We start from the raw sequence: 23,302 nt of genomic DNA, 5'->3' as shown, positions 1-23,302 counted from the left end.
ATCCTCATCACGGACACTGAAGAACCCCTCCACAACCTGGAGGAGGTGCTGCGCAGACTGGACCGGGTAGGGCTGCGACTGAAAAAGGCGAAGTGCATCTTCCTAGCTCCAGAGGTAGAATTCTTGGGGGTGAGGGTAGCAGCAAACGGGATCAGACCTCCTGCGTCCAAAACGGAAGCGATCCAGAGAGCACCCAGACCCCATAACACGACGGAGCTGCATTCATTCCTGGGGCTCCTGAACTATTTTGGTAACTTTCTTCCCAAATTGAGCACGCTGTTACACGTGCTCCTACGCAAAGGTTGCGAATGGGTCTGGGGGGACACCCAGGAAAGGGCTTTTGATGGAGCATAACCAATTGCGTGCTCTGACAATCTGTTAACGCTATATGACCCATGTAAGAAACGTGTTTTAACGTGCGATGCATCATCCTATGGGGTCGGGTATGTGTTGCAGCATGTTTGCCAAGGGTCAGTTATAGTCGGTAGCTTATGCCTCCAGAAGTCTGTCCCAGGCAGAAAGGGGCTACGGGATGGTAGAAAAGGAAGCGCTTGCATGTGTATATGCAGTTTTTTTTAAAAAAATGCACCAGTACCTGTTTGGTGGGAAATTTGAGCTGGAGACAGATCACAAACCCCTAATGTCCCTTTTGGCCAACAACAAGGCCATAAAAGCAAATGCGTCGGCCCACATACAGAGGTGGGCACTCGCGTTAGCCGCCTATGACTATACCATTCGGCACAGACCGGGCACTGTAAACTGCGCCGATGCACTCAGCAGGCTCCCACTAGCCACCACCAAGGGGGCAACCGAGCATGCTGCTGAGATGGTCATGGCTGTTGAAGCTTTCGAAAGCGAAGGCTCACCCGTGACAGCCCGTCAGATCAACGTCTGGACAAATAGAGACCCGCTACTGTCTTTAGTCAAGAAATGTGTCCTGAATGGGGACTGGGCAGCCACGTACGGGGCATGCCCTGAGGAATTTAAACCATTTCATAGACGCAGAGATGAACTCTCGATTCAGGCCGATTGCCTACTATGGGGAAACCGAGTAGTCATGCCCCAGATGGGCAGAGGTGTTCATCTGAGAATTCCACAATGAGCACCCGGGCATTGTCATGATGAAGGCAATTGCCAGGTCACACGTTTGGTGGCCAGAGATAGATGCAGATCTGGAACTTTGTGTTTGCAGGTGCAACACGTGTGCCCAGCTGGGCAATGCGCCCAGGGAAGCCCCCCCTTAGTCTCTAGTCCTGCCCCGCCAAGCCATGGTCACGCATCCATGTGGACTACTCGGGTCCTTTCATGGGGAAAATGTTTTTGGTTGTAGTAGACGCCTACTCCAAATGGATCGAGTGTGACATTTTAAATTCAAGCACATCCTCTGCCACGGTAGAAAGTCTACGGGCAATGTTCGGGCCCATGGTCTACCGGACGTCTTGGTCAGTGACAATGGCCCGTGCTTTACAAGCATTGAATTCCAGGACTTCATGGCAGGAAATGGTATCAACCATGTCAGAACGGCACCGTTCAAGCCGGCCTCAAACGGCCAGGCGGAACGAGCAGTGCAGATAATCAAACGGGATGCTCAGAATCCAAGGGGCTTCCCTACAAAGCCGCTTATCACGCCTCCTGTTGGCCAATAGATCCCGACCCCACGCTCACAGGGGTTCCACCCGCAGAGCTGCTAATGAAAAGGACGCTCAAAACCAGGTTATCCCTTATACACCCCATCATGAAAGAAATTGTTGAGAGCAGGCGCCTGTCACAATGTGACTACCATAATGGGAATGTGAGCGCGCGATTTATTGATGTCAATGACCTCAATTGATGTCAATTGATGTCTTTGTCCTCAACTATGCTGCAGGGCCCAAATGGCTCGCAGGCACTGTGATTGCCAAAGAGGGGAATAGGATTCTGGTAGTTAAACTTACCAATGGATAAATCTGCCGCAAACACGTGGATCAAACAAAAAGGAAGTTCAGCAACCCCATAGAAGAAGCAGAGGAAGAACATGATGTAGAGTTCACTCCACCACAGGTGACCGAACACCGGAACCAAGTGGAGGAGAGCCCAGTCACTGTGGGCAGTCCGGACAGGCCTGAGGCACCACAAACAGCAGACACTCAGGCCAGCGTCCAACAACCGGATCCCCAACTCCGGCGCTCTACAAGGGAACGTAAACCATCAGAGAGACTTAACCTGTGATCCCAATAAGATTTTGGGGGGGGGGGAGGTGATGTCATTGTAACCCATGTATAAACTGACCTAAGTTGTACACCGTGAGAACACTGACCACTAGGTGGTGAACTTGTGGGAGACACTCTTAATCTGGACTTTCAGGTATAAAAGGGGAAGCTCCACCCACCTTCACTTCAGTGCTGGCTAATAAAGGATACTGGTCACCGTGACCTTCTCTCAAGTATGGGCCTCGTGTGCATTTGTACTGTATAGTAAGGACATATTACTAACATTTCAAACGGCATTACATTTCTGAAAGCACAGAATTGATGCTTTAAAGGGGCACAGTCTTCATTTTAAAATATATGCTAGTCAAAGCTTTTCTTCTTTGTCTGCGAACACATGACCAGATGACATGCATCCCATCAAAATACGTTATTGTGCAACTTGCAAGGTGAAGTTGTTGGGAGAAGGAGAGAATGGTGCACCTCTATCTCCCTCCCCAAACGCACACAATAGTTTGCTAACCACCTTTTCATAAGGCCAGTGCCTCTTTAAAGGAGCTTTCTACAATGCATGGCCCTTTCAACAATTTAGAAGAGTTGCAGCAACACCAATATGACATTTCATTCAATACGACCATTTCTTTAAATGTTGCTGAACTATTTGGCTTTTTTTTTAATCAGATATTATGTAAAGTGCTTTGGGGCATCTTGAGGGTCCAGTCAACTTATAATTTTTGCCACTATAAAAATAATGAACAAACCAGAATGTTCCTTTTTTTTTTTAGGAACAGTCAGTTCTCCACAAAGGGATCAATGGAACAGTCACAACAGATTTGAAGATTGTAGCATTATTTCTGTCGGAACACAAAATTACAATTCTAGCATTTACTGAACGCCTGGAACAGTATCAAATCGTAATGGATCATCTATGTTATATCTGACCATGAATGGACTTTTTGCCCTTTTGGCATGGTTTCGTTTATTCCACTGCTGGGTCGAGATGGGCTAGAGTGGAAATTTATCTGATTGCTATCAGTTCTCAGTGATCAAATGCGAAATACATTTCAAGAGGAGTTAGCAGGCTGCCAGTTTTGATTAAACTGTGTCAGCTGTGGCTCAGTGGGTAGCACACTCACCTCTGAGTCAGAAGGTTTGTGGGTTCAAGTCTCACTCCAGAGACTTGAGCACCTAAATCTAGGCTGACACTCCAGTGCAGTACTGAGGGAGTGCTGCACTGTCGGAGATGCTGTCTTTCGGATGAGACATTAAACCGAGACCCCGTCTGCTCTCTCAGGTGGACATAAAAGATCCCATGGCACTATTTTGAAGAGCAGGGAAGTTCTCCCCGGTGTGCTAGGCTAATATTTATCCCTCAATCAACATCACAAAAAAACTGTATCTGCTAGTTATCACGTTGCTGTTTGTGGGAGCTTGCTGTGCACAAATCGGTTGCCGCGTTTCCCACATTACAATAGTGACTACACTTCAAAAGTACTTCATTTGGCTGTAAAACGCTTTGAGATGTCTGGTGGTCGTGAAAGGCGCTATAGAAATGCAAGTCTTTTTCTCTAAGTGACCTACAATAGCGCACATTTTCCAGGCAGTGGTTCTGTTGTTTTGGCAGGAAGTTTTTCCTCCTCCACCCCTTCCTCGTGTTTTCCTTGCTCATGGCCATTGTTCATACATGAGCTTTCGCTGTGAGTGTCATCAGGACATTTGACCACAGCAGACGTCATTGCTGAACCTGATCCTGTCATCACTGAGGCCAACTGTTGCACCCCAACCCAGTTCAGATCAGGGATTGCTTTGTTAGGCTCACCAATCATGGGAAACTCACTGAGCCACTGGGGAAGCGGTTCTTCCTCTGCTGAGGAACAATTCATGCTTAATCGGAACAGGTGAGCATGAATAAATAGTTGGCAGATTGACATATTTCTACTATACTGAATCGAGTAAGATTTAATATAATGGAATGTGCGTTTATTAATAGTGGAAGAGATTAGCATCAAGTAAAAGTAACTGGGATAAGGAAAGAGTCCGTTCAATGTGTGTGCAATGGACGATCTTTGCTGCAAAAAAAAATCATTGTTGAAAGGTCCCTTAACAGGGCTAAAGTTGAAAAAGGAGAAACTGGAGGAGAGTAACTTGACTAAGTCCCAGGAAAGGTACTTGGAGTTATATATTTGGCAAAGCAGTTTGTGCTTTCAATGGTAGGTACCATTTGGAGAAAGTAGTATTGAAAACAAAGATAAGACAATACACTTTTTTAAAGGAAAAATTGGATACATATTTGAAGCAGAGGAAGATACATGGCTATTGGGAGAGCAGGCAGTGTGACTAGTCTGGAATGCTTCAGCAAGTGGTCTTTTTTACTATAAACTTTTATGATTTTATAGTTTCAGATGCACATTGATACAAAACCAGCGCTATAACTGGTTTAATTAGTGTGTAGTAGATTGGGGATGTGTAAATCTGCATCTTAACATTCCAGGGCCTAGTGATTCAAGCTCTCTCCTTTCCCAAGCACAGATACTGTTTTTCTATCTAAAGTTCTTCCATGATGGAGTAAGTTTATCTCCAACAGTTGTCATTTCCCACAATTATACTAATTGTACTCCATTGTGGAGACTTTTTTCACAGTGTAAAAACAAAAACAGCTTGGTGTGGACTCGTTATACCCTAGTGTTAATTACATGTTGTGCAGTCTATGTTAAGCATTGTGACAGGTTTGATAGAAAGTCCTGCCTTATGTAATGTTTTAAGAGTCTTCAAAGTTCATCAACCTCATAAAAATAGCAGAGAATCTTTTGACTGGGAAATAAATCACAGGGCTTGTATGTTGAGTAGGCAAATTAAGTTGAATGGGAATATCTTTTAATTAAGTATCTTTCTATGTTTGTTCCCAAGTAAGGGAAGATTGCTGCTGCTCTTTCTATCTGAGTCATGATGCATAAAATCTATAGAAAAGATTTACCTGTGCTCGTGTTTAAAGAGCAAGTGCCACACATACATGGAAGTGTGTGTCAACTTAACTTAATGCTACATAGTTTCCTTCAATTTAATTTGTGTCTCAATTCAGTGGCGGAGTATAATTAAGTGTTAATTTATCAAATGTAGCAAGGAATGTGGCAGACTCGCTCCTTTTACTGGATAAACTTGTTCATAAGGTAATTGTGGATGAGAAAGACTGTTCAGCCCATTTAATTCACCCATCCATAGAGATTGTAACCGCCCTTCCCCCATTGGAGCATCCAATTGTTTCTTAAATGATAAGGTTTTTGCCTCCATAACACCAGCTGAAAGTTTATTCCACATCTTGCATAAGAAATAGGAGCAGGAGTAGGCCTTATGGCCCCTCGAGCCTGCTCCGCCATTCAATAAGATCATGGCTGATCTGATCATGGACTCAACTCCACTTCCCTGCGTGATCCCCATAATCCTTTACTCCATTATCGCTCAAAAATCTGTCTATCTCCACCTTAAATATATTCAGTGACCTAGCCTCCACAGCTCTCTAAGGCAGCGAATTCCACAGATTTACAACCCTCAAAGAAATTATTCCTCCTCCATCTCAGTTTTAAATGGGCGACCCCTTCTTCTGAAACTATGCCCCCTAGTTCTAGTCTCCTCCATCAGTGGAAACATCTTCTCTGCATCCACCTTGTCAAACCCCCTCAGAATCTTATGTTTCAATAAGATCACCTCTCATTCTTCTAAACGCCAGTGAGTTTAGGCCCAACCTACTCAGCCTTTCCTCATAAGTCAATCCCTTGATTACTTTGTATGAAGAAATAATTGCTGATATCCGTCCTAAAATGATCTTTTACCAGTTTGAACCCTTGCTGTACTCCCATGGTTTAATTTAATGTACTAATTCCGGGTTAACATTTTCTACACCCTTAACAATCTTGTATACCTCTAAGATAACCCCTCAGTCACCTTTTTTTTGTCTGTAAAGCCAAAGTTTCTCCAGTGTTTGCTCATAACTCATACGCCTAACACTGTGGATAAGCCCTGTGGCTCTTCTCTGGACTGTCTCCAATCTTTGAATGTCTCTCTCTTTCTTGGTGACCAGAACTGGATGTACTACTCGAGGTGTGGTCTAACCAGAGCACTATAAAGTTTGATCATTACCTCATCTTTCTTGTATTCTACTGTTCTGGCTATGTAGTTCAATATCTATTGGCTTTGTTGATTGCTGCTCTGCACTAGTTGGACATGTTGAGCAACGAGATTACAAAGACTCCGAAATTGTTTTCAGCTTCACCCTTAGTTATTTCAGCACCATTCATGGCGCATGCAATGTCTTTTTTTTTGCCTTTCATGTATTTGATGGGCATTGCTTCTCTATCAGCTGATTGTTGATGGGACCTTACACTTTTTTCATTTTGTTGCTGAGCCCAACTAGGCCATGATGATGGTTCAGGAAGGACTGTAGGAGGTTGGTTTTTCAGAATGTCGGTTGTCCTAAATCATCATCTATGGATAGTGGAAACAAGAGTGTGGATAGTAGTTGCCCTCGTTAGTCGATATCCACTTATTGGTATGTGTTAATGGATGGAAATTGGGTCAGACCCGAGCAGAGGAGTAGGAGTGATCTTGGGCGAGATAGCCAAAGGCACTGTCGATTGAAGGTTTTACGGAAGTGGAGAGAGAGATGAAGGGGTTTGGGCAGAGAATTGCCATTTGCAGTACAGTGAGGATGTGCTGGCCACATATCACAGCCAGTTGATAGTTTAACTGCAGCCTAATTTGCATAGTGATCATTGAAAATCTCCAACTGTATTTAGAATTGTATGTGTGTTCTGTGTAATGTTTATATTTTTTCCCTTGTTTATAGGACATAGAACCTTGTATGTTGGTGTGCGTATGCCTCTGGGTAGACAGAGCCACCGACATCACAGGACCCATGGATCAAAGCACAAGAAGCGAGATAAAGTGAAAGATGCCACCCAGGAAGAAGAAAAGGATAATCTCACTTATGGTGAGACACATTCCATCCCTTTTGGCTAAGATCAAGTGTAGTATCTGTTATCAGTTTAATATCCCCTATCTGGGGACCAAATATTAAATTGATTTTTGGAACAGAGGCTTGCTCCGTCCACTCCACGCACCGACCTGGTATTGCAGTGTTTCCAGGAACGGTGCAGCTTTCCCTCTCGGCCTTTTGGCTAAGATCAAATGTAGTAGCGCAAAGTGATCTTTGGCGCTGGAGTTGATCTGACAAGAATGAACAAAAAAAAAGAGACGCATTCCATCTTTTACCATAAATCTTTGAGTGGAATACCCACTTTCTCACTTCAAAATTCCAAAGTAGTAAATGCATATTGCACGCACACATACTAAAATATATCTAAAGTGCTATTAATTTTCCTAAAATTTGGACTGCAAAGTGGGGAGAGGACTGTGCATTGTACACTGGGAGGGATTATTTTATTTGAAGATTTATTAGGCCAGAAATTGCATAGCGATCAGTTTGGGGCGATAACTTTTGCAGGGCACTATGCAAGTGAAGCCGACACGAACTTCTGGGTTAGCGCTCCAGGAAGGAAGTGGAGCGCTAAATCGAGCGCTACCATGTCTCTTGGAGCGCTAAACCAGGCAACAGGGGCAGTAGCGGCAGAGTGCTGCCCAATATCCCGTGCAGCGCTACTGGGACCGGAGGCTCCGTCCCTCCCTTAAAAGGAAGGGCCATTGCAGCAGCTCTGCAAGAAATAGAATCCCTTGCTCGCTGACGGCAGCTGCGATCCACAACAATCAGCCCCCAAGCACTCTAACAGACGGCAGGCCTGATCAATCGCAGCGGAAGACAGTTTTTTTTTTAAATGACCTGAGGGCTGAAAATAAAGATTTTTCACGGCCGGCCTACCTTACAATGCCTCCTGCAGGTGCCGGTGTTGATGCCCGGCAATACTGCAGGGGGCGGAAGTGAAGTTCACACCCGGGGCGGTATCTGATCGCTGCGCTACGCACACTGGATTACGTCACGATCCTGGGGCGCAGGAAATCGTGGCGTTAGGGTTTACCGCCGCCGGTAACCTGGAAGGGAAGTTCATGGGTGTCGGTACACTCGCCGCGCCCAGTCACCGAGCCGGTAGCGCCCCATTATTGCCCCCCCCGGAGGCGCTAACCAGAGGTATTGTATTTATAGGAGTTACAGCACAACAATTTTTTTCATCTGTTTCTACTTTAGTAAATCAAAATCATTGAGTTGCTTTTGGATATGTCTTGACATTAAGTAGAAACGTGAAACATGGAGTCAGTTATGGCTAAGCCTGCAGGCTGTCTGATGTCTGTTGTTTCCCATAGCATATATACAGGAAAACAGTATTTTTGATTATTCCTGTTTGACACATGGTTGCTGACATCCTCGAGTCCTACCCCGCTCGGAATGGAGAGGGCCCCCAACTCATGGACACTGTGGTGAAAGAAGATGAATTCATTAGAGCAAAGCGCTAGGTAACACAAGACAGTGCAACAGCTCTACTCTGCCTATGGCAGCAGCGCAGACCTTACTCAATTGCATTAACTGAAACATGCAGTATACGAATACCACCACATTACAGCTAGCTCACAAAGGCCAGGTTAGGCCGATACTCCTCACTGGCAAAGATGACTCCTCCTCGTGCTGAGCAAACCTTAACTAAATGAAAACAAATGAAGTTGGATTGGTTCCATATTTCATATGCAGCACTATTTCCAGAAGTCTCCAGTACTGTAAATTACACTTACGAACCGTTCCACTTTTACTACCTATACAGTCAGAGGTAGAATACAAGATTGAGTTCAGTAAAGGGGAGGGGCCAGACAGGCAAAAAACAGCAAGATGCGCAAGCTGCATTTCCAATTATACTCTGCCTGTTAATCAAAAGCCACTGACCCCACTGACCCGGTAGCAGATTTCCCAAGGACATAGTCCCCAAACGACATACTCTAATAATTATAACCAGCATAGAAACAGGCTTTTCGGCCCAACCAGTCAATGCCGGTGTTTATGCTCCACTCGAGCCTCCTCCCATCTTTCCTCATCTAACTCCATCAGCATAACCTTCTATTCCCTTCTCTCTCATATGCTTATCTAGCCTTCCCTTAAATGCATCGATGCTATTCGCCTCAACCACTCCCTGTGGTAGTGAGTTCCACATTCTCACCACTCTCTGGGTAAAGATGTTTCTCCTGAATTCCCTATTGGATTTCTTGGTGACTATCTTATATTGATGGCCTCTAGTTATGCTCTTCCCCCACAAGTGGGAACATTCTCTCTCTATCTACTCCTATCAAAACCTCTCATCATTTTAAAGACCTCCTATTAGGTCACCTCTCTCAGCCTTTTCTTTTCAAGAGAAAAGACCCCCAGATGACTTTGACTTTGTCCCATTGAGCACTCTGAACTGCTGTAAATAGCCCAAATTAATATCGAGGCCCACCTCGTTACCATGGATACTGCCTGTATGAGGACATACAAATACAAAGAAAGACTTCAAAATTGGGGCTGTTTTGATTAAAAAAATTAAGTGGTGGTTAAAATTATGAAGGGATGGAACAGTAGATAGAAATATAATATTTCCAGTGGTTGAGTGGTCCAGAACAAGAGCACATGGATACAAGATTAAATGCAAGAAATTTAGAACAGAGAGCAGGAAAAACATTTTACACAGAGGGTTGTGAAACACTGAAATGCACTTAGTGATTTGAAGCAGAGCCCATGTCACTATTTAATAAGCTTGGATAGGTGGTTGAAGGAAAAGAGAATAAAGGAATAAGGGATTCGGACTAATGCTCATGTGGAGGATAAACACACACACACACTTGTTGGGCCAAATAGCCTGTTTCCGTGTTGTAGTTTCTATGTAATTCTGTGGTAATTGAACTGGATAAATGGTTTTTAAACATCCTTGCATTCCTCAAGACTATATCTGGAAACGCCTTTTAAACCTCGTGCAAGTATTTAGTTTCTCTGAAGGTACCTGTTCCTAACCTGCCACCAATTTTCTCCCCTCTGCTCCTGAAAGCTTTGACCAAAGCTAGGGTAGGCTGTTTGGTATCTCATCCAAGTGACATTTTTCTTGTATGAGGCCAGACGATGGGCATTGGCAGGTTTTTCATCTATGGAGGGCATCACAGCTGAGCCTAATCTTGTTCTCGCCTGACAGCTGCAGGGGCTCACTGGATATTGGTAAACCTGTTTTGTTTTTTAAATTCCCTCCTCCCTGGACTTTGGTTGATGTGACCATGAATACCTGTCGCCTTGTTCCCCTCAACAGGCCTTAGTTGGTGAATGTTGTGGTATTGGTGACATGTTGACAAACCTGGCCACAAATTTTGGCATTTAGATCTGAAATATCAAAATTAATCAACCTGTCAATAGCAGATTAGGCACAAGATGAGACATTGATGTAAGTAGGCTTGACATGTTGCAAATGGACAGGGCTCTTTGAAGATTTTTTTTTTAAAGTGTTGTACACTACTTGATACTTGATAGAAATTTTAGACTTGAGGAAAATGCAATTTAAAATCTAGATTGCATATTTAGAGGATAATGAAAGAAATGCAGTTATAATCTTCTGGGACCGTCTGCTTCCTACTAAATTACCACGAGTGCTTAGAAAGAAAACTAACATAATTTAAGCGAGACATTCGTGCACCTTGTTCACAAAGCACCAGAGGATATTTTATAAATGAAAATACATTTCACATCATTAATAGCACTGCTTATTCTGTATGAACTAAAATGTGTCTTGCCTGTAGATGTTTTAAAGCTGGTGAGTCAGAATGGAAGCAATCCATAAAACTGAACAGTACGTTCCTGCTGTGAGTTAGCAGGAACATTTGGAATAGGCCAGGACAGTCAGTTTGGGCAACAGCAAGGGCACTGTTTCAATGTTGGAAAGTAAAATAGCCTTGCTTACGAAGCCAGGGAATGAGAAAAGGCCATTTGACCCATCAAGCCCATTCCATCAAATACCATGCACAGGAATGAACCAGAGCAGATGAACATATGGATGAACAAAGCCATAAGGTAGCAGGAGAGTGCATGATAAGGGAGAATACGAAAAAATTAGGAGAGAAGTCAAAAAAAACAATTAGGAAGGATGACAAGATGGATGCAGAGAGGATATTTCCACTGATGATGGAAGACTAAAACTAGGGGGCATAATCTTGGAATAAGGGGCCGCCCATTTAAAATTGAGATGAGGCAGAATTTCTTAGAGGGTTGTAAATCTGTGCAATTCGCTGCCTCCGAGAGCTGTGGAAGCTGGATCATTGAATAAATTTAAGACCGAGATAGACAGTTTCTTAACTGATAAGGAAATAAGGGGGCGGGCAGGGAAGTGAACCTGAGTCCGTGATCGGATCAGCCATAACAGGGAAGGGAGGACCTTGAGACAATCACTATCACTAGGGGGGTAGTGCTGGACAGGCTAATGGGACTCAAGGTAGACAAGTCCCCTGGTCCTGATGATATGCATCCCAGGGTATTAAAAGAGATGGCGGAAGTTATAGCAGATGCATTCGTTATAATCTACAAAAGTCTCTGGACTCTGGGGAGGTACCAGCGGATTGGAAAACAGCTAATGTAACGCATCTGTTTAAAAAAGGGGGCAGACAAAAGGCAGGTAACTATAGGCCGGTTAGTTTAACATCTGTCGTGGGGAAAATGCTTGAAGCTATCATTAAGGAAGAAATAGCGGGACATCTAGATAGGAATAGTGCAATCAAGCAGACGCAGCATGGATTCATGAAGGGGAAATCATGTTTAACTAATTTACTGGAATTCTTTGAGGATATAATGAGCATGGTGGATAGAGGTGCACCGATTGATGTGGTGTATTTAGATTTCCAAAAGGCATTCGATAAGGTGCCACACAAAAGGTTACTGCAGAAGATAAAGGTACGCGGAGTCAGAGGAAACTTATTAGCATGGATCGAGAATTGGTTGGCTAACTGAAAACAGAGAGTCGGGATAAATGAGTCCTTTTTCGGGTTGGAAATCGGTGGTTAGTGGTGTGCCACAGGGATTGGTGCTGGGACCAAAACTGTTTCCAATATACATAGATGACCTGGAAGAGGGGACAGAGTGTAGTGTAACAAAATTTGCAGATGACACAGATTAGTGGGAAAGCGGGTTGTGTAGAGGACACAGGCTGCAAAGAGATTTGGATAGGTTAAGCGAATGGGCTAAGGTTTGGCAGATGGAATACAATGTCGGAAAGTGTGAGGTCATCCACTTTGGGGGGGAAAAAAAACAGTAAAAGGGAATATTATTTGAATGGGGAGAAATTACAACATGCTGCGGTGCAAAGGGACCTGGGGGCCTTGTGCATGAATCCCAGTAAGTTAGTTTGCAGGTGCAGCAGGTAATCAGGAAGGCGAATGGAATGTTGGCCTTCATTGTGAGGGATGGAGTACAAAAGCAGGCAGGTCCTTCTGCAACTGTATAGGGTATTGGTGAGGCCGCACCTGGAGTACTGCGTGCAGTTTTGGTCACCTTACTTGAGGAAGGATATACTAGCTTTGGAGGGGGTACAGAGATGATTCACTAGGCTGATTCCGGAGATGAGAGGGTTACCTTATGATGATAGATTGAGTAGACTGGGTCTTTACTTGTTGGAGTTCAGAAGGATGAGGGGTGATCTTATAGAAACATTTAAAATAATGAAAGGGATAGACAAGATAGAGGCAGAGAGGTTGTTTCCACTGGTCGGGGAGACTAGAACTAGGGGGCACAGCCTCAAAATACGGGAGAGCCAATTTAAAACCGAGTTGAGAAGGAATTTCTTCTCCCAGAGGGTTGTGAATCTGTGGAATTCTCTGCCCAAGGACGCAGTTGAGGCTAGCTCATTGAATGTATTCAAGTCACAGATAGATAGATTTTTAACCAATAAGGGAATTAAGGGTTATGGGGAGCGGGCGGGTAAGTGGAGCTGAGTCCACGGCCAGATCAGCCATGATCTTGTTGAATGGCGGAGCAGGCTCGAGGGGCTAGATGGCCTACTCCTGTTCCTAATTCTTATGTTCTTAGTTCCTCTTTGCTTTCACAAGAACAGATGAAATTAAATTATCAAGGGACATAAAACAAAATAAAATATTTTACAGGCACATCGATTAAAAAAAGGAAGTTTGGGATGGGAATAGGGCCATTAAGGGATAGACAGGATAATACCACATATAACAATAGAGAGATGGCAGAAATATTGAATAATTACTTTGCCTCAGTATTTATCAGAGAACAGATGGACATTGGATGATGAGATAAGTACATTTAAAATAAAGAGGGGATATATTAAATAAACTAATCCAAATTCAAGAGGATAAAACTCCTGGTCCGGATGGATTGCATAAGACCATAAGAACATAAGAATTAGGTACAGGAGTAGGCCATCTAGCCCCTCGAGCCTGCTCCGCCATTCAACAAGATCATGGCTGATCTGCTGCACCTGCAAACTAACTTTTTTGTTTAAAGAATCTAGGGAAAAGATAGCCGAGGCCTTACTACACATTTAATAATTTGTTAGAAAAAGGTGTAGTATCAGAAGACTGGCAGATAGCTAACATAATATCTAGATTTAAGAAGGGGGATAGAACATGTCTAGGGAATTATAGACCAGTCAGCTTAACATTGGTGGTAGGAAATATAATGGAATCCCTACTAAATGGAGTAAATAGAAGAACATCGAGAAACCAAAAATATTATGAATAGTCAGCATGGATTTCAAAAGGGAAAGTCTTGCTTGACCAACCTCATTGGGTTTTTGAAGAGGTAAGAGAGAGTAGCCGATGGTAATGCGGTAGATGTAATTTATCTAGAGGCCTTCGATAAGGTACGCCATAATAGACTGATGAACCAGGTCAGAGAATACAAAGGCAGGGGACAAGTAGCAGAATGGATAGTTAGCTGGCTTCAAGATAGAAAGCAGAGGCAGCTATTCACAGTGGCAGAAGGTGGGTAGTGGTGTTCCACAAGGATCAGTGCTGGGACCACTATGTTTACAATTTATATTAACAATTTAGACTTTGGAATCAAAAGCACAATTTCTAAATTTGCGGATGATGCCAAATTGGGGGGGATAGTCACTACTGAGGAGGACTGCAACAAATTACAGGAGGACATTAATACCTTTGCAGAATGGGCATATAATTAGCAAATGAAGTTCAACACAGATAAATGTGAGGTATTACATTTTGGTAGGAAGATTAACGAGGTCACTTATTACTTGGAGGGTGCGAGTCTAGGTGGGGTAGAGGAACAGAGGGATCTCGGTACAAATACACATTGCGATGTTCCCTCTCCTCGCTCTCTCTTTCTCTCTCCTTTCTTTCTTTCTTTCTTTCTTTCTTTCTTTCTTTCTTTCTTTCTTTCTTTCTTTCTTTCTTTCTTTCTTTCTTTCTTTCTTTCTTTCTTTCTTTCTTTCTCTCTCTCTCTCTCTCTCTCTCTCTCTCTCTCTCTCTCTCTCTCTCTCTCTCTCTCTCTCTCTCTCTCTCTCTCTCTCTCTTTCTCTCTTTCTCTCTTTCTTTCTCTCTCTCTTTCTCTCTTTCTCTCTTTCTCTCTTTCTTTTTCTTTCTCTCTTTCTTTTTCTTTCTCTCTTTCTTTCTTTTTCTTTCTCTCTTTCTTTCTCTCTCTTTCTCTCTTTCTTTCTCTCTCTTTCTCTCTTTCTTTCTCTCTCTTTCTCTCTTTCTTTCTCTCTCTTTCTCTCTTTCTTTCTCTCTCTTTCTCTCTTTCTTTCTCTCTCTTTCTCAAAAGCAGTGTCTGATCCCATCAATCTATTAAACTCTAATTACCTCCTGCTGTGCATCTGCTTTTTAGACACCCCTTCCCAGCGAGTGCAGTTCATTCTGGGAACTGAAGATGATGAAGAGCACGTTCCGCATGAACTCTTCACTGAGCTTGATGAAATCTGTGTGCGGGGGGGTGACGATGCTGAATGGAAGGAGACTGCCAGGTGTGTGAAATGTCTGTTCTGTTTGTAGATTGAGGAAATGCTGGAGATGACGGAGGTTTTTTTTGGGGGGGGGGGGTTTCAATTCTGGAAACAGTCAGCAACAGGCTTACCAAAAAGAAACTCCACTCACCTCTTGTATATCAGCTGTCCAGAAAAGCTTTCACAAATTACTGCAATGCATTCTTTAGTCTATTGTATATTTCCTTGATGATACATGTGAGGTACTTGTATTTCCTTCGGTGACGGATCCGTTGGTAAGGATCACTGCCTGCATGTTGTCGTGGAGCAGGCGGAGGATGGTGACGAACCTTTGGGGGCAGCCAAAACTGAGGACGCCGCTCCATAGACCCTCGCGGTTGACCATGTCAAAGGTGGCCATGTACAAGGGTTGGTGCTGTTCCCTGCATTTTTCCTGCAGCTGTCGTGCTCCAAAAATCATGTCCGTTGTGCCCTGTAGGGGACGAAATCCGCACTGCGACTCCGGGAGGAACTTTTCGGCCACAGGGAGAAGACGGTTGAGGAGGACTCTAGCGATGACTTTCCCAGTGGCTGATAACGGAGATTCCTCTGTCGTTGCTGCAGTCCCCTTTTTTTAAAAATGGTCATGATCACTGCATCTCTGAGATCCCCCAGCATGCTCTCCTCCTTCCAGATGCGATCGTACATTCGTGCCAGCAGTGCCTCTCTGCCATACTTCAATGTCTCAGCAGGGATTCCGTCTGCACCCATAGCCTTGTTGTTTTTTTTAGCTGTCTTATGGCTTTTTCTACCTCGTGCAGTGTTGGGGTCTCGCTGAGATGGCGGCAGGTAGCATGCTGCGAGATGGAGTCGAGAACACTCAAGTCAAAGGCAGAGTCTCGATTGAGGAGATCTTCGAAGTGCTCCTTCCAGCAGGCCCTGACTGCTTCGGTGTCCTTGATGAATGTTTCCCCGTTCTTGGCCAGCAGTGGGGTGTGGCCTTGGGTGTTTGGCCCTTAGGTGGCCTTGGCTGCAGTGAAGAATCCTCACACATCATGGTTGTCGGCCAGCTGCTGTATCTCCTGTGCTTTCTCCATCCACCACATGTTCTTTAGGTCCCGGGTTTTTTGTTGGACCTCAGCCGTAAGCCGTCTGTAATGCTGCTTTGCTGCTCCCGAGTTGGGTGGTTGTTTAAGGCTCAAAGACCCTGCGCTTGTGATCTATTAGCTCTTGGAACTCCTGATCATTCTCATCAAACCAGTCCTGGTTGAGTGATCGAGCGTCTCTTCGCAGGCGCTGGTTATGGAGGCCTAGAGGGCAGACCAAGCGCTGTGGGCATTCTGTGTCTCGGGGTCATCAAGGTTCGCCAGGTTAGCTGTGAGGCGCTGGCTGTATAGGGCTCTCTTAGCTGGGTCTTTAAGTGCCCCGGTGTTGACTTTTTTGCGGCACTGCTTCTGCTGCCCCCTCCACTTTGGGGCTATGTTAATGTCGATGATGGTGGTCCGTCCAGCAGTCGTCAGCTCCTGTCATGGCACAGGTGATGCGCATATCCTTGCGATCCCTGGCTCTGATGATGACTTAGTCGAGCAGGTGCCAGTGTTTGGAGCGAGGGTGTTGCCACAGACCCAATCCATGTCCGGACCAGGGTCAAACAGGACTACGCCATCGCCCAAACCCTCTTCTCAATCTTTCTCGCCACCATGCTCCACCTCACAGTCAACAAGCTCCCCGCTGGAGTGAAACTAAACTACAGAACCAGTGGGAAGCTGTTCAACCTGCGCAGTCTCCAAGCCAGGTCCAAGACCACCCCAACCTCTCGTCGAGCTACAGTATGTGGACAACGCCTGCGTCTGCGCACATACAGAGGCTGAACTCCAGGACATAGTCGACGTATTTACTGAGGCGTACGAAAGCATGGACCTTACGCTAAACATCCGTAAGACAAAGGTCCTCCACCAGCCTGTCCTCACCGTACAGCACTGCCAACCCCCCCCCCCAGTCATCAAGATCCACGGCGCGGCCCTGGACATCGTGGACCACTTCCCAAATCTTGGGAGCCTCCTATCAACAAGAGCAGGCATCGACGATGTGATCCAACACCGCCTCCAATGCGCCAGTGCAGCCTTCAGCCGCCTGAGGAAAAGAGTGTTTGAAGACCAGGCCCTTAACACTGCCACCAAACTCATGGTCTACAGGGCTGTAGTAATACCTGCAGTCCTGTATGGCTCAGACACCAAGTTGCTGGAAAAGTATCACCAACTATGTCTCTGCAAGATTCTATAAATCCCCTGGGAGGATAGCCGTATCAACATCAGCGTCCTCATCCAGGCTAACATCCCCAGCATTGAAGCACTGACCACACTCAATCAGCTCCACTGGGCAGGCCACGTGGTTCGCATGCCAGACACGAGACTCCCAAAGCAAGTGCTCTACTCTGAGCTCCTTCACAGCAAACGAGCCAAAGGTGGGCAGCAGAAATTCTACAAGGACACCCTCAGCCTCCCTGATAAAGTGCGACATCCCCACTGACACTTGGGAGTCCCTGGCCCAAGACCGCCCTAAGTGGAGGGAGTGCATCTGGGAGGGCGCTGAGCACCTCAAGTCTCATCGCTGAGAGCATGCGGCACCCACCCCTTCCCTCAACGACTATCTGTCCCACCTGTGACAGTCTGTGGCTTTCTTATTGGACTGTTCAGCCACCAAAGAACTCGCTTCAGGAGTGGAAGCAAGTTTTCCTCGATTCCGAGGGACTGCCTATGATGATGTATATTTCTTCGAAATGAACTGAATTCTTGTCACTCAATAAACTTGTGATCACTTCACAGTTATTGATTCTTTAATCTAGATATGATCATGCATTGATCACCTGGTGTTCTGGCTGTGCCTGTTGGCATAACCTGCTGCTATCAATTGGAAAATCAAGTACTGAAGAAAAGCCACCCCCAAAAAATCCACAATACATGTATTGAAAGAACATAGGAGTGATTACAAGGAAATAATCACATCTTTAGGATCAGTTAACTCTACTAATCTGTTCAATCTTCTTTCACCCACAGTCTATGGTCTCAACAACAGCCCAGTCTTTAGCAGTAACTTTCTGGTAACCAACAGATTAGCCACATGGCTCTGGGATGTTTCTGTGAAAATGCGAGATATCAAACTTTGAATTGAACTCTGTGCTGTTTGGCAGGTGGTTAAAGTTTGAGGAAGACGTCGAGGATGGTGGAGACCGTTGGAGTAAACCGTATGTCGCCACACTGTCGTTGCACAGCCTGTTTGAGCTGCGGAGCTGCATCATTAACGGTACAGTCTTACTGGACATGCGAGCAAACAGCATTCAGGAGATCGCAGGTACGTCTAATGCAGGAACACTGCCTTCATCAAAACGAATTTTGTTAATCATTTTTGTTATTTAGAAGTACATGGTGTAATGATGTAAATCAACAACGCGCATTGCGTCACTCGTGTGATGTCATTGTAACTTGCCCCCCTCCCTCCCCAAACAAAAACAAAGTTGCCACTTGTTCATGTTAGGCTGGATCGTTCTTTGTTGGCCAGTGCGGACACGATGGGTTGAAATGGCCTCCTGTAAATTTCTATGATTCTATAAGATACTGCCTCTTTAATTGATCTAATTCACAGTTCTGAAACCTGAGTAATTCGTGTGGCTGTATACCTTGTCTGAGGTTTCTCATGGTCTCTTACATTCTATTTCCTGCTTTGAGTAACAATGGGATTTATATGGATTATGTAACACACTCATATTTTTTACATGTTACTGGATACTTCAGGTAGGAGGGATTTGTTTTCTTTTCATCCCTGACTTGCCTACCACGCACCAGATGACCCAGTAAATCCAGGGACAGTAAAGGAGTGTCACTGAGCAGATGAAATTGGTGTCAAATATCAGTAATAATTTAGAGAAGGGAAATATGGTAAGCCAGGGAAAAGTCAGTTTATGAGCAGGTTGTAGTTTAAACTATCTCATTGTGTAACTTTTCCTTCTCTTGTTGCTATGGAAACCTTTACAATATCTTTCCCTCTGCAACATGAGTCAGAAATTTCTGTAATTGCAATAGAAAGGCAAAGATGACTCGGAAAGCTGTTTTTATTTAATTTTAAAAGAGTAATGAAAGGAAAATGTAATAAAACTTACTTCTGACCAAGTTTCATCTATTCAGACTGCTTGAGCAAAAAGCAGCTTTATTTTCTTCAAAGCTTAAGGTGAAGGACTGAGGCCCACAGTGAAGGACATTACCAAGACTGAAAACCGCAGGAGAGATGAGCTAGATCAGCAAGTAGTGGTTAGATGACACCGAGCTTAAGAGCTTTAAAAGCCTGTAAATTATAGGAAGAAAGGACGACTGAGGAGTTCCAGAAATCCGAGAAAGGAGTAAGTTAAAAGTAACAAACTGATGAGTCTTGTCTTGAAGAGAAAAAGGAAGAATATTTAGTATTACTAAATATCTCTCTTTCAAATCAAAATTTTTGTATTCATTGTGGACAAGGAGAAAGTTCTGTGTAATATGATTTGTGAAAAACATTAAGTAGATGTTTTAGAAAAGAGGGAAATCGACCTGAATATAACCAATTAGGAAGAAGAAAATTGATTGGCTCAAACTTGATGTTTACTTATTTGTTCATGGTGATGCCCACATCCCAAGAACAAATCTCAGGTTTACGCCTATATGACCTGTGAGCCATCAGACAAATGTCTTCTTTCTAACTGGTTAAGCATTTAAGTATCTTTCTCTCCATGCTTTCTAATTGGCTATTTTCTACAGTTTGTTATTGATAACTCTATTCCACACAATGGGCCCAAGTTTCCACAAGAAAAAAAACGGGCGCCCCTCCGAGCTGGGCGCCCATTTTTCACGCCTAAAACGGCGCCTAAAAAAATCTTCGGTATTCTCCACCGACTTACAGGTCCTGTGGCACTCAGCGCAGCCGGCACGATCTGTAGGGGGGCGGAGCCAGGTCACTGCGCTGAAAACAGTGCCGGGACCTCTGCACATGCGCGCTACAGTCGGCACGCAAGTGCAGTAGCTCCAGGCGCCGAACTGTGTGGGAGGGGCCCGAAGCACGCAGCCCCTAGCCCTGGCCCAATGGCCTCACTGAGGCTCCGTGAATGAGGCTCCTCCCACGGCCAGCTCCTGCTCCCCGCCCGACCAGACCCGACCCGAGACCCGCTCCCCGCCCCGACAACCGACACCCGCTTCCCCCACCCCCGCCCCGACCCGACACCCGAGACCCGCTCCCCGACCCGAGACCCGCTCCCCCGACCCGACACCCGCTCCCCCGACCCGACACCCGACACCCGCTCCGACCTGAGGCCCGCGCCCCCCGACCCGACCCGAGACCCGCTCCCCACCCCGACCCGACAACCGACACCCGCTCTTCCCCCCCCCCCCCCCCGACCTGACCCGACACCCGCTCCCCCCCCCCTCCCCGACCCGACACCCGCTCCCCCCCCCGACCTGACACCCGCTCCCCCCACCCCGCGACCTGACACCCGCTCCCCCCACCCCGCGACCTGACACCCGCTCCCCCCCCCACCTGACACCCGCTTCCCCCCCCCCACCCCGCGACCTGACACCCGCTCCCCCCCCCCCCCGACCTGACACCCGCTCCCCCCCCCCCCCGACCTGACACCCGCTCCCCCCCCCCCCCGACCTGACACCCGCTCCCCCACCCCCCCGACCTGACACCCGCTCCCCCCGCCCCGCGACCTGACACCCACTCCCCCCCCCCCCCCCCCCCCCCCGCGACCTGACACCCGCTCCTGTCCTCTCCCTCCCTCTCTCCCTTCCCTCTCTCCCCGCTCTCTCCCCGCTCTCCCTTTGCTCTCCCTCTCTCCCTCTCTCCCTCTCTCCCTCTCCCTCCCTCTCTCCCTTCCCTCTCTCCCCGCTCTCTCCCCGCTCTCCCTTTGCTCTCCCTCTCTCCCTCTCTCCCTCTCCCTCTCTCTCGCTCAGCTGCACGAACGCTGCAGATTTCTCCCTGGCTGAAGCACTTTCACACAGGTAGGAAGATGGTTTATTTAATCTTTTCTTGGCTTATAAATGTTTATTCAGGTTGGATTTATTTGTATAATATTTGTAGAAGTATAAATAAGGATTTATTGTCAAATTTAATGAGTTCCCTTCCCCCCCCCCCCCCCCCCCACCTCGTTCTGGGCGCCTAATTTGTAACCTGCGCCTGATTTTTTTTAATGTGTAGAACAGGTTTTTTCAGTTCTACAAAAATCTTCACTGGCGCCATTCTACTTTAGTTTGGAGTACGTTTTCACTGTGGAAACTTTCAAATCAGGCGTCAGTCGCCGGACACGCCCCCTTTTGAAGAAAAAATTCTGTTCTAAACTAGAACTGTTCTACCTGACTAGAACGGCAGAAAAAAAAATGTGGAGAATTGCGATTTCTAAAATAGTCCGTTCTCCACCAGTTGCTCCTAAAAAATCAGGCGTGAATCATGTGGAAACTTGGGCCCAATATGTCTCCCCAATTTCGATTTCTCTCTAACTATATCCCAAATCATCACATTTCAGCGAAAAGAAATCTGTCAAGATGTAGGTCATCTTAACAGTTCTTCAGCCATCTCACTGTACATCGCAATCAAATTTATAATGTACATTATCCATCCCATCAGCCAATTGCTCTAGCAACTCTTCTTTCCCTCCTCCCTTTTTACCAATATATTGAGCACACCAAGGTACAGATCTAGTTGGAATAAACATGGGGCCAATTTTAACTCTTGTTCCAGGGGTCTCATGTCTGGTGGGGGGGGGGGCGGCAGGGTGGCCTCACTAAGGAACGTTTTTTAACTTGCATGCAGTGACCTTGCAAGTTTCCGAACAGCTTTACATGGCGGCCCACTGAGGAGCAGGTTAAATGTACGTCATGCAATTTATTAATGAATCCGATGGAAACCTCATCCTCCCCATGAACTAACTGCATTAAAATGCGGAATGGATGAGACTGAGGTGGGAAATGGAGCCACTCGATTTTAACTGCTCTCCCGCTCTCTTCCTGGCGATCAGGGAGACTTCAAATTCTGCTAAACAAATTCCCTCGTTTATTTGTCTTCACTTTGCAACCTTGGTGATGTCCTGCATAATGAACCTTGGCTCTTTGCCTGGGTTTCTCAACTGAGATGTATTGGAACACCTCTGGGAGAATGTGCCTCCTTCCGTTCAAATTCTTTGGTTATTTAATACAAGAGCGGATTTCTCAAGAATCAGCACAAACATTTTATTTTTGTCAAATACAATTCCTGATGTGTGGGTGTTGAGTGAAACCTGTTTAATTACACAAAATCTTCCATCGGATTGGAAGAATAAGGGAATGCATGCAGCTTTTAGACAGTGTTTTATGCAGGGGAATCTCTTGGTGATTGCCAGTTGAAATTCTCCATGCCTTCCTTTTGAAAATTATGATGAATTTTAATAGAGGTAATGAATTATGCAGCATTTTGATCCAAAATAAATAATCATATTCTTGATTAGTTGGAGATGCGCAATGTCTTGGGGAAAGATTGGCATAGTATTGGTGTCCCTGCCTGTGCAGTCTTCCAGTTCCAATAGCTTTCTTGTTATAGCCTCATCAATTTATTAGATCTAGCACTTGATCACAAACAAATTGATTTTATAATATTTGGCAAATGTATTTTGCAACCTTCATGCAATGCTAAACTACATATGTAAATTTTCTGCAATCTTGCCTCTTGGGAATGGACTTAAATGAAACTGATGAAGGAAAGGGCGTGCAAGATGGAACATCTAATGCAATTTGATAGAGTGTAAACTCGGATGGGGTGCTGAACCCCAGTCGCAGAGAGAGATTGAATTCCTTTGGTCTGTATGTGTAAACATGGCGGGAAGATTTCCTATGTTCTAAAAATGTGTTGACCATTTCCCTATAAACTAGTGGCCATGTGAGATCCTCCTGTAATGTTTGAAGCCACCAACGCAGAGTAATCACAGGAAATCTCAATTGAACCCACAGTTGAATGTAAATCGCTACTGGTTTAATGTTGTACCTTAGCTCTCTGTCGCCCCAGTAAAGCTGGCCTCCGAGAAGTTCATTGTTAAATTACAAGGAGGGGGGGAGGGAGAAAGTTAAATCAGTATTTTTGTAACAATTTGCTTTTTATTTTCCTAGAAAGAGTTCTGATGATGACCTTTACCCTAACGCTAATTTGATAGAAACCAGTGAGCAGGGATCA

General features: G+C 45.3%; 1 protein-coding gene and 1 pseudogene across 5 annotated transcripts in view; both read left to right on the top strand.

Annotated features, from left to right (window-relative positions):
* The window catches only part of LOC139240978 (electroneutral sodium bicarbonate exchanger 1-like), a 235,062-nt gene that overhangs the window by 142,356 nt on the left and 69,404 nt on the right, over positions 1–23,302 (top strand). For all 5 annotated transcript variants that reach the window (XM_070869603.1, XM_070869604.1, XM_070869602.1 and 2 more), the window contains exons 3-5: positions 7,027–7,170; positions 14,992–15,127; positions 18,276–18,436. In XM_070869603.1, the coding sequence (XP_070725704.1) occupies positions 7,027–7,170; positions 14,992–15,127; positions 18,276–18,436 (441 nt within the window). The remainder of the gene's footprint in view (positions 1–7,026; positions 7,171–14,991; positions 15,128–18,275; positions 18,437–23,302) is intronic.
* LOC139241039 (U2 spliceosomal RNA) lies at positions 7,176–7,341 on the top strand (annotated as a pseudogene).

Source organism: Pristiophorus japonicus, chromosome X (genome assembly GCF_044704955.1).
Source record: "Pristiophorus japonicus isolate sPriJap1 chromosome X, sPriJap1.hap1, whole genome shotgun sequence".
NCBI classification, from domain to species: Eukaryota; Metazoa; Chordata; class Chondrichthyes; family Pristiophoridae; genus Pristiophorus; species Pristiophorus japonicus.
This window is presented reverse-complemented; position numbering and strand designations above follow the sequence as displayed.